The sequence below is a fragment of the Equus quagga genome, chromosome 13 (assembly GCF_021613505.1).
Source record: "Equus quagga isolate Etosha38 chromosome 13, UCLA_HA_Equagga_1.0, whole genome shotgun sequence".
Taxonomy (NCBI): domain Eukaryota; kingdom Metazoa; phylum Chordata; class Mammalia; order Perissodactyla; family Equidae; genus Equus; species Equus quagga.
The window spans coordinates 92,440,338-92,453,471 of record NC_060279.1 but is presented as its reverse complement, the minus strand read 5'-3'; the positions used below and the strand labels follow the sequence as shown (position 1 = coordinate 92,453,471).

At 57.3% G+C, this 13,134-nt stretch overlaps 2 protein-coding genes across 3 annotated transcripts; one reads left to right on the top strand and one right to left on the bottom strand.

The window, feature by feature from the left end:
* The first annotated feature begins 102 nt into the window (after window positions 1-102).
* On the top strand, window positions 103-2,253 carry POLR1G (RNA polymerase I subunit G). Its single transcript, XM_046683943.1, has 3 exons — window positions 103-160; window positions 530-671; window positions 820-2,253. The coding sequence occupies exons 1-3, from the start codon at window positions 139-141 to the stop codon at window positions 2,246-2,248; spliced, it is 1,593 nt and encodes a 530-aa protein (XP_046539899.1). The 5' UTR covers window positions 103-138; the 3' UTR covers window positions 2,249-2,253.
* Window positions 2,254-2,342: 89 nt separating this feature from the next.
* On the bottom strand, window positions 2,343-13,124 carry ERCC1 (ERCC excision repair 1, endonuclease non-catalytic subunit). 2 transcript variants are annotated; one of them, XM_046683944.1, is made up of 10 exons: window positions 13,015-13,124; window positions 12,380-12,491; window positions 11,184-11,390; window positions 7,875-7,978; window positions 6,844-7,041; window positions 5,874-5,981; window positions 4,098-4,197; window positions 3,058-3,129; window positions 2,767-2,835; window positions 2,343-2,450 (listed from the first exon to the last, which is right to left on the bottom strand). In XM_046683944.1, the coding sequence occupies exons 2-10, from the start codon at window positions 12,470-12,472 to the stop codon at window positions 2,397-2,399; spliced, it is 1,005 nt and encodes a 334-aa protein (XP_046539900.1). In that variant the 5' UTR covers window positions 12,473-12,491; window positions 13,015-13,124; the 3' UTR covers window positions 2,343-2,396. The 2 variants fall into 2 exon arrangements, with proteins under 2 accessions (XP_046539900.1, XP_046539901.1); XM_046683945.1 differs by having other exon boundaries at window positions 5,874-5,950; window positions 6,942-7,041; window positions 13,015-13,123.
* Between the last annotated feature and the right edge of the window lie 10 nt (window positions 13,125-13,134).

Below are 13,134 nucleotides of genomic sequence, written 5' to 3'. Positions count from 1 at the left end.
GGGCTCCGAGCGACATCCCCCGCGCGCCCGGCCACATGGGCGCTCCCGGAGGAGCCCCCGCCCCCTTGGTTCCACGTGGTCGGCGGCTGGGCCGGCGGAGCTCCGGCGGCGGGGTCTGCGGGTGGCGTGGGTCCCGGGATGGCGGGCGCTCCGGCCGGCGGTGAGATGCTTCCGGGCGGGCCGATGGGGTGCAGGGAGCTGGCTGGGGGAGGAGAAAGGGGCGCTCGAGAGCGTTAGGACAGAAAAAGGGACATCGCCGGAGACAGGACCTGCGGAGACTGTATCCCCCCGGGGGGCGGGCGGTTCAGACGGAGAGGGAGTATCTTGGGGGGGACTACCGGTGGGGAGAAGGGCGCGCCCAGGGGATGGGTCGGCGGAGCTAGGGGCGCCTCTGGGGAACAGGCGGCAGAGAGCAGGGACCTGCTGAGGGGATGGGGATGCTCAAGAGGTTGGGACCAATGGACGACAGGCGTCCTGGAGGAGTGGACCGGCAGGAAGGTGTCGACAGACCCCGTTTCCCCTTCTGCAGGTGCGGCTCGGTTTTCTTGTCCCCCCAACTTTACCGCGACGCCCCCAGCCTCAGAGCCCACTCGTTTCTCCTTGGAGGCGTTGACGGGCCCGGATGTAGAACTGTGGCTTATCCAGGCCCCTGTGGACTTCGCCCCAGACTGGTGAGTGGTCCCACTCCCGGGGCTGGACTTGGGGGGAAATTTAGAGAGGCTTTCCTGAGGAACCCAGAAATGCTGCTGCTCAGCTCTTTCCCCCTGTCCCGCGAAGAGAATCTGATCAAGCTTCTGCCCTCCCCCTTTCTCCCTTCAGCCTCAACGGGCGGCTTGTGCCTCTTTCTGGCTCCCAGATCGTGAAGGGCAAGTTGGCGGGTAAGCGGCACCGCTACCGGGTCCTCGGCAGCAGTGGCCCCCAGGCTGGAGAAGCAACACTGCTGGCCCCCGCAACGGAGGGAGGAGGGGGCCTCACCTGTGCCCCAGCACCCCAGGGCAGGCTAAGGATTTTTGAGGGTCCCCAAGAATCCCTTTCAGGATTCTTGGGGACCATCCCAGCAAGCCCCCCGCCACAGATCCCCCCTGGCCTGAGGCCTCGGTTCTGTGCCTTTGGAGGCAGCCTGCCGGTCACAGGGCCTGGGTCGGCCTTGGCACTGAGGTCACCAGCCTCGGGGAAGAGGAAAAAGAAGAGGCATATGCCAGAGGCCTCAGTTCCTCAGGAGGCAGTGAATGGGCATGGGGCACTGGAGGTGGACACAGCTTTGGGGTCCCCAGAGATGGACGTGGGGAAGAAGAAGAAGAAAAAGCAGCAGCTGAAAGAACTGGAGGTGATGGAGCCGGTGGCAGCAGAGCCCGCGGCTGAGATGTTGGAACCTCTGGGAGTGCCATGTCCGTTCACCACCAAGAAGAGAAAAAAGAAGCCCAAAGAGGCAGACATGGTCGAGCCAGAAATGGGGCTGCTGGAGCCAGAAGAAAAGACAGGGGAGCTGGAACTCATGGTTAAAACTGAGCCTCTGGAAGAGACGGTGCTATCCCCCAGGAAGAAGAGGAAGAGGGTGAAAGGGACAGAAGGGATGGAGCCAGTGGAGGGGATGATGGTTGAATCTCAGCTGCAGGTGAAGATGGAGCCACAGGAGGAAGCCATCCCACTGCCGTCCTCGAAGAAGAAGAAGAAAGAAAAGGGGTACCAAGTGATGATGGAGCCAGGGACTGAGGCTATAGAGCCAGAGACAAAACCTCTGGAGCTCCAAGGGGAGATGATGGAGCCTGAACTGCCGCATGAAGTTGAGCCTCAGGCCAACGCAGCTCTGGCATCCCCCAAAAAGAAGAAGAAGAAAGAAAAATGGCAAAACGTGATGATGGAGCCAGGGACAGAGATGGTGGAGCCACAAGAGGTGGTGATGGAGCCTCAGCTGCCAGGTGACCTTGAGCCTCAGGCAGCTCTAGCATGTACCAAGAAGAAGAAGAAGAAAGAAAGAGAACACAAAGCGCCGGTGCCAGGGCCGGAGATACTTGAGCCACAAGGTGAGATGATGGAGCTTGAGCTGCCAGATGAGGGTGAGTCTGAGGCCAGGGCAGATCCGGCGTCCACCAAGAAGAAGAAGAAGCGGGGCCGGGAAAGCAGGGTGGCAGAGATGGCATCCCAGGAGGAGATGCCAGAGCTGCCGCTGAATCCGGAGTCTGGGGAGGTGGCTCCCCTGGGACGGAAGAAGAAGAGGGAGAGGCATCTGCAGCAGGACCCCGTGTAGTCTCCCCCAGGGAAACTGAGGGCTGTGGCTAAGGAAAGCTGCAGGTGGCCACCTGGGCCATCAGACGCGAACCAAACGAGCACACCAGCAGGAGCCCAGGCTGGAAAATGCTTTATTCTCACCCCAAGGGCCTCCTTGGCAGCTGGGGTCATCGGGGCACTTTCAAGAAGGGCTCATGGAGGACATCAAACAGCCTCCGGGCCTGGGCGGGAGGGAGACAGAGACAAGGAGCCGGTCATTAAAGGAGCCATGTGTTTGAAACACCCAGAGTGGGCTTTTTTCTCCCAGCTTGGAGGGGCTCTGGGGGCTAGGAGAGAAGTACCCCAATCTGGATTCTGACCCACACTGGCTGTGTGAGGCCAGGCTGGTCCCCACCCTCTCTGAGCCTCGGTTTCCCCCCTTCTGTAGGAGATGCACTGTGGGCCTTCTGAAACCTCAGAACTCTGGGATCTGAGGTCTTGTTTATTTGGGGCTCCCTCCTGCCCCAGACCCCATCAGCCCATTCCCAGAACCCCTACCTTCTGGGGTCCCAAGCCTGGGCACAAGGCCAGATCTTCCCGTGATGCAGCTATGAGCTGTTCCAGAGACTGAAAAAGATGGGAGCGAAGGGTCAGGGGAGGTAAGCACAAAACTCTATCCTGGGCCAGCTGATCAGAGGTCTACGATATTCCTGGAAGGAGGTGAGGTCCTAGGGGAGGCAGGAAGGATGGGGGCAGAGGACAGGGAGGTAGAAGGAAATGGGTAGGGGGCCTTCCTTGCAAAGGCAAGGGGGTAGAAATGCCTGTTGGGACAAGGGAATTGGTCCTTACCCCAAAAGTAGCCAGGAGGGTCTGACTGTCCGTTTTGTTGACTGACTTCACGGTGGTGAGACATTCAGTCACCTGAGAGGAGAGGAGCAGGCAGAGGTGTGACGGGAGAACAAAGGAGCAAGACTGCGCCCCTGAGGGCAGGGCTGTGTCACTGCTGTGTCCCCAGATGGCCCTGCATGCAGGAGGCGCTCAATAAATGCTTTTTTTTTTTTTTACTGATTAAAAGGTCATCTGGGAGTAATCCCCAGCTAGCTGAGCAGGTATCGGTCACGTGATATAGGCTCTGGAATCAGACGTGGGTACAAACTGGGTGTGGGGACCGAACTCTCTGGGCCTGTTTTCAGGCAAACGGGGGTCCTAATGGTACCCACCTCGGGTGGCAGTGGACATCCACCATTATCTATCATTGGAGCCCAGATTCAACAATTCATCCAGCAAATGAGCACCCACCGTGCTGGTTGGTGCTGAGGACACAGTGGGGACCAAGGCAGCCCCAGCCCTGCCTCTTGGAGCTCCCAGCCCAGTGGCGGAGACAAACCAGTTCCAGACAGTGGTGACCCGGATAGGCAGGGCTGGGATGGGGGAGCCCAGGGGGGCCCCTGACCTGGCCTGGGGATCAGGGAGGGCTTCCTGGAGAAGGGAGCATCAGAGCTGAGATGGGAAAGACGGGAGGTACTCAGGCAGAGGGAACAGAACGGGCACATACTGAGAGAAGCCAGCTGGGCCTGAGAGAAGTGACAGGATGTGAGGGCAGGGGGTGGACCGGGCTGTAGAGCCAAACAGGCAGGGCCTTGTAGAGCATGGTGAGTAGGCCGGGCTTGCCCTGAGGGCACTAGGCAGCCATGGCAGGCTTTTGAGCTGGAGAGGGCAGGATCAGGTTCACATAAGAAAACCCCTCCAGCTGCTGTTTGGGTGGGAAAGGAGAGCCTGGAAGCCGAGGTTGGGACTGGGGTGGAGGGGTATGGCCTGAGATCAACACTGAAGCTCCAACACCCAGGAAGGAGCTGGGGGGCCCAGGCAGGGAGGCGATGTGGCCTCACCCGGGAGACGAAGTCCTGCTCCAGCTTCTCCATCAGGAGGTCCGCCGGCTTCTGCTCGTAGGCCTTGTACGTCTCCAGGTAGCGCCCGGCCTCCTCGGGGCTGGGGGAGAGGACATTTCAGTCAGCCAGGCTGACGGGGCTGTTTTAGATTCACTGCCTTATAGTAGGAGCAACTGCTGATGCTAGAAATTCCAAACTCTAGGACTAGATAGAAAAATGAACCCCCTGGCCTAACCCCCGCGGGGCACATCTTTACACATCTCTTCTGGCCAAGGGCCACCATTCTGGAACCTGACCAGCCCACTTCCCACCTCAGAGCCCCTGGGCCAGTGATTTTAATCTCTAGGCCTCAGTTTCCACATCTGTAAAGTGGGGTGGATGGTAGACCTGGGACAAAAATGAGTCAAGTGCCTAGAACCGTCCCTGGCACTTAGAAGCCTGTTTAAGAAATGTTAGCCCAGTCGTGTAGTGGTTTGCATGCTCTGCTTTGGCAGCCCGGGGTTCACAAGTTTGGATCCTGGGCACAGACATAGCACCACTCGTCAAGCCATACTGTGGCGGCATCCCACATAAAATAGAGATAGACTGGCACCGATTTTAGGTCAGCGACAATCTTCCTCAAGCAAAAAGAGGAAGATTGTCAACAGACGTTAGCTCAGGGCCAATCTTCCTCACCAAAAAAAAAGAAGAAGAAGAAGGAATGCTAGCTATTCTGGAAGCGAAGTCAGTGCAGAGTATTTGCAGCAGGTTTGAGAGGGAGAAAACCCAGAAATACTGTTTATTTTCCCAGCTGCAGGAACACAACCTCATGAAGCATTCAGCTCCCCACCACCAAGGAAAATGGGGCTTTTAAAGGTTTTTCATATAGCACACCTTCAAAAGGAAAGCCAGGGTGCTGATGGCTGAATCTTTTATAGCAATTAACACGATTTCCTAATCGCCATTCATTTCACATGAGGTACTGTTTTTCACATGTAATTAACTGTTTCAAAGGTAGTCAAAACAACTAAATCATAAAAAGGGACTCTGTGTAAAGTGACTCAAGTTTATTAGCACCAGGAAAATGCTAGCCTTTTTCCTCTCTGTAACTTGAGAATAGCGCCGTCAGTGGAAGTAAATCAAGTATTTGTCCTGAAGAATTTTCTTCAAAGTCTTCAAAGTCTAGCTAGTAAGCAATGTTTTTTTTGTTTGTTTTTTGTTTTGTTTTTGGTGAGGAAGATTGGCCCTGAGCTAACATCTGTGCCCATCTTCCTCTCATTTGTGTGGGACGCTGCCACAGCGTGGCTTGATGAGTGGTGCTAGGTCCACGCCCAGGATCCGAACCTGCGAACCCCTGGCCGCCAAAGCAGAGCACACAAACTTAACCACTATGCCACCGGGCCAGCCCCTCTTGTCTTTGTGCCTGTAATTTGTCAGGATGTAATTCTTTTTCAAGAGTGAGAAAGGCTTCTCTTTTTTTCCAATTGGAGAGCCAATCTCAATGGTCTTTAGAAACCTAAACATGGAATTAATTATTCAACCAGATTGTACGTCTGACTCAGCAGCGCCCAGGATGGTCCTGGGAATTTGAGCTACGTCCCCTGCTTTTGTGCCTACAACCCTACAAGAAAGAGGTTAAGACCCTATTTTACAGATGAAGAAACAGGCCCAGAGAGAGGCAGAGCGTGGCCCAGGCTCACACAGGGAGCTCTGGGGAGGAGGAGGGCGGGGCTGGGAAGGTGGGGGAAGGGCAGTGACTCAGGACAGAGCCTGACTGGGCGGGAGCCTCACTCTCACCTCCAGGCAAGGACCAGCGTGCAGTCGGCCAGGATGCACATCTTCGCCAGCACCTTGAGAGCCTGCTGAGGATCTTTCTGGATGGAGAAGAAAATCAGAAGAAGAGATCTGGGAGAAAGCAAGGAATTATGGTCTTGAAAACACAGGATGCCGAGAACCTTCCACTCAGCCAACGCTCCTTAAGCTCTGACTGGGCGCCCGGCCTGTGCTAGGCAGTGCCGGGACCAGCAGCAACTGAGACAGCCCCGGCTCTGCCCTCCCGGCACCCACAGTCTGATGAGACCCGTCCCCCATCAGGGATGATCCAGAGTGGCCAGGGCTGGGGCGGGGGAGCCAGAGGAGGGTCTGTCCCACCTGGGAAATCAGGGAGAGCTTCCTGGAGGAGGGGACACCTGAGCTGAGACTTGAAGGATGATGAGGAGGAATGAAGGCGGCAGAGGAGAGGAGAAGAGGGCACTCCAGACATAGGGAACAGCACACACAGAGGATGCGAGGGGAAAGGCTTGAGGAGTTGCAGTTCACTCAGGATGGGACAGAGGATGGGGACGAAAGGGTGATCACAAGGAAGCTTAGAAATGAGCCCAGAGAGGTGGGCGGGGGTCAGACCACACAGGGCCGCACGGGCCATGGAGGGCACTGGGGAGCCATGGAGGGTTTGACTTCAGATCTGTGCTTTAGAAAGACCTCTCTGGCTGCTGTAAGGATGGGAGGGGTTGAGGCTGGAGGCCACGAGGCCAGGGAAGAGGCTGGGGCAGGGACCAGGAGGGACAGGAGGGGGCCTGGATGGGGCCGGGCTGTGAGGATAGAGAGGGTGACATAGATTCAAGACATACTGAGGTGGCAGAGGACCAGGACTAGTAGAAGGGGGTGCAGAGGAGGAGAAGATGGCTCATTCTCCTCCGCCTCCTTGCCGACACAGGGTGTCAATCTCAGATGTGACAAATGGACCCTCTCTGAAGTTTCAACGTACGTTTCTCCTTGGAGGGGGTTCGACCGTCCACTTGAGCCCAACAAGCCCATTTCACAGATGGGGACAGGGCGGCCGGCGGCGGAGTGACCCTCGCTTACCACGTCCACCTGCACGAGCAGGACCCGCAGGGCGAAGCTCTTCCCCAGGGTCTGCAGCCGCTGGTGGATGTAGTCGGGGTGGAGGTTGTGGTAGCGGAGGCTGCGGGCAGGGAGAGGACGGGCTGGGAGGTCTCGGGCTCCCCGACACCCCGGGAGCCCTTCTTCACGCTCACGGGGACGCAGAGGGTCTGGGCGGCACGGGGGACAACCCTGCCAGGATCAAGGCTCAGAGAAGTCAAGTGACTTGCCCAAGGAAGGGGCACAGCGGGGTTTGGCAGCGAGGGCCACCCGGAAGGGTGGACCCCGGGTTCTTCCCTGAGGAAGGAAAGGGACTGGGGCTTCCGGTGGAGAAGAGCAGGCCAGTGCCCTAGAGAGCAGACGCTGCCCAGCTGGGCTTGGGAGGCAGGGCCCATTCCTGGACTGTCTGCTGGGGCCTCAAGGGCCTCACCCCGCAGGGAAGACGGGAACTGAGAAGTTTCACTTCCCCTGTCTGGAGAGTGAAGGAGAAACTTGCTTAACGGCAGTGGAAGTTAGAGAAGTCCTGGCTCCAGTCCTGGATGTCTGGGGCATGAGTGACCCCGCCCCTCCTCCCTCAGACCCAGAGCCTGGGCCCCCAGCCCCTCCTCCCTCAGACCCGGGAGTCCAGCCCCCAGCCCCTCCTCCCTCAGACCCAGGAGTCCAGGCCCCCAGCCCCTCCTCCCTCAGACCCAGGGTCCATCCCCCTGCCCCCTCCTCCCTCAGACCCAGAGCCTGGGCCCCCAGCTCTTGTTGCTCTGGGCACCTCTAGGCCAAGATCTCTCCCTCCCACACAGGGTCACACCTAGGCCCAGAGCCGGCAGGGCCATGCCCAGAGGTCTGCCACCCATGGCCCAGAACACTGGAGCAGAGCCCGCCCAGGCCACCTTGGAAGGTGGCACAGCCCCCAGAGCTCACCTGAGGAAGAGGGCACAGGTGCTCTGGCCCAGCACGTAGTCGGGAAGCACGTCACCAAATTCCCAGGGCACATTGCGCACAAACTTCAGCACGGGGTTGCCCCTCTGGGGAGCGAGGAAGGGCCGAAGCCATTAACAGGGTGACCCTGGGACCGCCGCCACCCCAGGGTGCCCCTCCCCCCACCTCCTCCCAACACCTCCCCACCCTCCTCCTGCCTGGTGCCTGGGGCTTCTCCAGCTTCGCTCTCCTCCTCTCCCCAGACTTCTCCTCCTCAGCCTGGAATGTTCTTGGTGCTGGAGCTCTGACCTAGGCCCCTCCCCGCAAGCCCCAGGCTTCACTAAAGGGGCTCTGGGTCTCTCTCCAGCTCAGCCCTCTCCCCCAGCTCCAACCTGTGTGTGCCATGATCCTCAGGACACCTGTCCCTGGATGGCCACCTCACTGTACCCAAACTGCCCTTAGCAATGGCCCCCACACCTGCCCCTCCTCCCGGCCCCGTCTCAGGGCCAGCCCCACCGTCCAGAGACCCAGGCCTTGTCCTGGATGCTTCCTTAAGCACAAAGCTGCCTCTCCCTTGCTCTAAACTCTGCAATGGCTCCCCAGCGCCCTCAAGAGGACGCTGCTCACCGTGGCCTGTGACCCTCCCCAGAGTCAGCACCACCCCCAGCAAGCCTGGCACCTGCTCAGCAGGCTCCTCGCTCTGAACACCCCTCACCCTGTAGCCCAAGACAGAAGTTCTTTGAGCAAGTCAAGCTCTAAGCCATTCAGTGGGTATGTGAGTGCCTGCTGGGTTCCTAAGTTCTGGGATACACTGTAACCAAGACAAAGATCGTGACCCTCATGGGGACACAGGGAGGAAATGAGAGTCTCCGGGAGGAACGTGTAATTACCGGGTGAAGTGGCATTCTGCTGTCATAAGGGTCGGGATCTGCCTTCACAGGGTGTGGGATGGTCAGAGCGGCTGGGACGGGAAGGGTCTGCAGGGGTCCCAGGTCCCACAGGCCCTGGGCCATCTGACCTGTGGCACCCGGGAGCCATGGAAGGGTTTCAGCAAGGGAGGGGTGGGATCCAATTTTAATCTTTAAAGGATTATTCTGTCACACCCTCTAGAATGGCCAAAATAAATAAAGACAGTCAATGACAAATGGCGAGGATATAGCAAAAGTGGGACCTTCATATGCTGTTGGTGGGAATGTAAAATGCTACAGCCTTTTAGAAAACAGTTTGGGAGTCCCTGAAAAAGTTAAACATGTGGGGCCGAACCCGTGGCTGAGTGGTTAAGTTCGCGTGCTCCGCTGTGGCAGCCCAGGGTTTCGCGGGTTCGGATCCTGGCTGCGGACGTGGCACTGCTCGTCAAGCCACACTGAGGCAGCATCCCACATGCCACAACTAGAAGGACCTGCAACTAAGATATACAACTATGTACCAGGGGGGATTTGGGGAGATAAAGCAGAAAAAAAAAAAAAAAAAAGATTGGCAACAGTTGTTAGCTCAGGTGCCAATCTTTAAAAAAAAAAAAAGTTAAACATAGTGTTAGCATATGATCCAGCCAATCCACTCCTGGACAAATACCCATGAGAAATGGAAACATACGTCCACATGAAAACCCATACACAGCCTTCACAGCAACATTTCACATAACCAAAAAGTATGAACAACCCAAATGTCCATTAATGGAAGAATGGATAAACAAAATGCGGTATATCCATACAACGGAATACTACTCAGCCATGAAAAGCAAGGAAGCGCTGATCCAGGCTACAACGTGGAGGAAGCTTGACAGCATTAAGCTGATGGAAAGACGCCAGTCATCAGTTGACACATAGTGGGTTGTTTCCACTTTTTGGCAACTGTGAACAATGCTGCTGTGAACATCTGTGTACGGGATTTTGTGTGGACGTATATTTTCATTTCTCTTAAATATATACATAGAAGTGAAGCTGTGGGTCATAAGGTAACGCTACGTTTAAATGTTTGGGGAGCTGCCAGACCGTTTTCCACAGCGGCTGCACCGTTTTCCATTCCCACCAGGAGTGATGGGGGTTCCAATTTCTCCACCCCCTCATCACTCTTTTTTTTTTTTTTTTGAGGAAGATTAGCCCTGAGCTAACTACTGCCACTCCTCCTCTTTTTGCTGAGCAAGACTGGCCCTGAGCTAACATCCATGCCCATCTTCCTCTACTTTATATGTGGGACGCCTGCCACAGCATGGCTTGCTGAGCATTGCCATATCCACACCCGGGATCCCAACCGGCGAACCCCTGGCCGCCAAAGCAGAACGCACAAACCCAACCGCTGCGCCACCGAGCGGGCCCCAACCCTCACACTCTTGTTATGGTTTGTCTTTTTGATTCTAGCCATCCTAGTGGGTGTGAAGCAGGATCTCAGTATGATTTTGGTTTGCATTTCCCTGATGGCTGGCGATACGGAGCATCTTTTCACGTCCTTGAGTCCTATTATTATCTTCATACACCTCTGCTCTCCCCGTCCAGAATGCCAGCTCCATCGATGGCAGGAACGTTATCCGCTGCCTGCCGGTCTCTCTATCCTCAGAGCTAGAGGAGCACCTAGCACCCTCCAAACATGTCTGTCCGCTGTAAGTGGAGGAACCCCCATTTTAAAGGCACAGCTGGGTTAAGCCACTTGCCCAAGATCACACAGCTACTGTGTGGCAGAGCAGGATTTGAACTCGGGCCTGTGGTCAATAAATAGTTTTTGAATAAATGAACAAACCCTGGGACAGGAAATGGAGCTGCACTAACCCCCAACGAGAAGAGCTAGGGTGCTGTCCACTGAATGTGTGTGTCTCCCCAAAATTCAGAGGGTGAAATTCTAACCCCCAGTGTGATGGTACGAGGAGGTGAAGGGAGGTGATTCGGTCGTGAGGGTGGAGCCCACAGGAATGGGATCCGGGCCCTTACGGAAGACGCCCCACAGAGCTGCCTTGCCCCTCCCCCTACGTGAGGACACGGAGAAGATGGCCGTCCAGGAACCAGGAACTGGACCCTCACCAGACTCGGTCTGCTGGGGCCTCGATCCTAGACTCTCAGCCTCCAGAGCTGCGAGAAATATGTTCGCTGTTTAAGCCACTCAGTCCGTGGTATTTTTGTCATAACGGCCTGAACGGACTGAAACATGGGGCATCCTCAACCCACACACAGTATTTGAATGAATGAATGAATGAATGAATGGCACTGCCGAGAACAAAGTGGCTGGAGCTCAGACCTCCTTCCACTGCCCACGAGAAAGCCATCCCCCTGACAGTGTTTCCCACCAGAAACCTCAACCCCACTTCTCTCTTGCCCTCCTCACCTGCCGGGGGCTCACAATGATGCTGTTGGATTTTGCCCCCGGTTTGGGGGCGTGGTTGGGGGTCTCTCCTGCCAGGGGTTCCGGCCCCGTGGGGCCAGCCCCTCCTGGAGGTCCTGAGATGGCATACTCAGCATAGGTCTGAGGGGCTGGCGGGGGCGAAGTCTCCATGGTGGGAAGGCTCCGTGTGGATTTGAATAAGGGCTTGGCCTGTGGGGAGAGAAGGGGGGGCATTCAAAATCTGAACCTAGCTGCTTCTCCCCACCTCCTCGGCCTCCTCCAGGGTCCCAGCCACCATCTTCTCTGCCTTGGACCACTGCAGTCGCCTCCTCACCAACCCCCTGCCCCTGCCCTTACACCCCACAGTCTGTCCCCCACACTAAGTCATATCATGTGCCACCTCTGCTCAGAGCCCTTCGGTGGCTCCTGCCTCAGAGTAACGCCAAAGCTGTCACCATACCCGCAAGATGCTTGAAGATCTGTCCTCTGCCTCAAGGACTTCACCTCCAACCTCATCCCCATGGCTTTCTCTACTCCAGTCCCACTGGCCTTCTTCCTGCTCTCAAACTTGTCAGGTTCTCTCTGACCTCAGGGCCTTTGCACTGGCTGTTCTCGCTCCCCGAGATGTTACATAGCTCACTCCCTCACCTTTTTCACATCTCTGCGAAGATGTCACCTCCTCAGAGAGGCCTCCCTTGATTGTCCTATCTAAGGTAGCTCGTCTCCCCCATCACACCCTATATCCTTAGCCTGCTTTCTTTTTTTTCATAGCACATAGGTGGCAGCCAGTACTCAGCACAAGCTGATTGTGTTCCTGTGGGAATGAGATCTCAGTGTTGCCAGGTCCTTGGATTTACCAAAAGATGTCAAAATTGCACACTTTTTTTTAATTGCGAAATCTCCCAATTCTTAAATGTCAGCAATAAATTCATGCCTTGCAGAACCAGGCATGGCCACATAAAACACAGCCCCGGCCCAGTCGCTGCCACCGTACAGCCTCTGCCTTAGCCCTCCTAACCATGACATTTTACAGATAGGGGAATTGAGACTTGCACAGGGCAAGGGGCTATTTTCCCAAGGTGACTCACGCCCCAACATTTCCCAAACCCACGCTGTGGCCGCACAGGCCCGTTCCTGTCCCCCTTCCTCCCAACAACCCCCCTCAGCCTCCCAGCGGCGCCCCCATCTCCTCGTCCTACCCCCGCAGGAGGGACCTCATCCTCGTCCAGAGGTATGAGGAATTTCTTTCTTGTGGGTGGCCCAGTGGGCTGCCGCACTGCCTCTTGGTCCATCCCAAGGTCCTCCTGGGGCCTGAAAATGAAGACGTGGCGGCAGGTGCGAGTGAGACATCGGCGTGGGAATGTCCCCCACGCCTGAACCCCTGCTCACAGCCATCTCCCCCCCCCCCCCCAAAATCCCCCGCCCCTCCCCCCCCCCCCACCCCCCCCCCCCCCCCCACCCCCAAAATCCCAGGACCCTATAGCATCCAGTTCCAAGCAGCCAGCGCCGCAGGGTCTCTAAGGCCCCGCCCCAGCGAGCCTCCAGCTTTGGCTAGCCCCGCCCCTTACCGGTCCACAGGTTCCACTCGCCCCGCCCCTCAAGGCCTCCACGATCTCTTCGCCCCGCCCCCACTGTTCCCCGCCTTCCGCTCGCCGGGCCCCTCCGTCCGCCCCGCCCCCAGGGCTCGCACCTGGATGCCCACCCACACTTGGCTCCATCCCGTCCGGCTCGCAGACACTGCAACGACTGATTGGCCTCCGCGGCTGCCAGTCGCCCCCGACCGCCCCCGCCCCGCGCACCCCAACCCTGGTGTCTGAGCGCCGCGGGGACTCACCTCCTCGCCCCCGAGCCGCGACGAAAAGACCGGAGCAGGGGATCGAGGCGTCCCACCGCCGGCGCGGCCAGCGCGGCCCCAGGCTCGCTGCACTTCCGGCCTCTCTAGCCCTCGAGCCCG

Coding starts and splice junctions, on each gene's coding strand:
- POLR1G (XM_046683943.1), top strand. CDS start 139: ATGGCGGGCGCTCCGGCCGGCG. Junction 161..529: donor GGCGGGCGCTCCGGCCGGCG/GTGAGATGCTTC, acceptor CCCCTTCTGCAG/GTGCGGCTCGGTTTTCTTGT. Junction 672..819: donor GTGGACTTCGCCCCAGACTG/GTGAGTGGTCCC, acceptor TTCTCCCTTCAG/CCTCAACGGGCGGCTTGTGC.
- ERCC1 (XM_046683944.1), bottom strand. CDS start 12,472: ATGGACCAAGAGGCAGTGCGGCAGCCCACTGGGCCACCCACAAGAAAG. Junction 5,982..6,843: donor AACCCCCTCCAAGGAGAAAC/GTACGTTGAAAC, acceptor GCTTTCTCCCAG/ATCTCTTCTTCTGATTTTCT. Junction 2,451..2,766: donor CAGGCTTGGGACCCCAGAAG/GTAGGGGTTCTG, acceptor CCTCCCGCCCAG/GCCCGGAGGCTGTTTGATGT.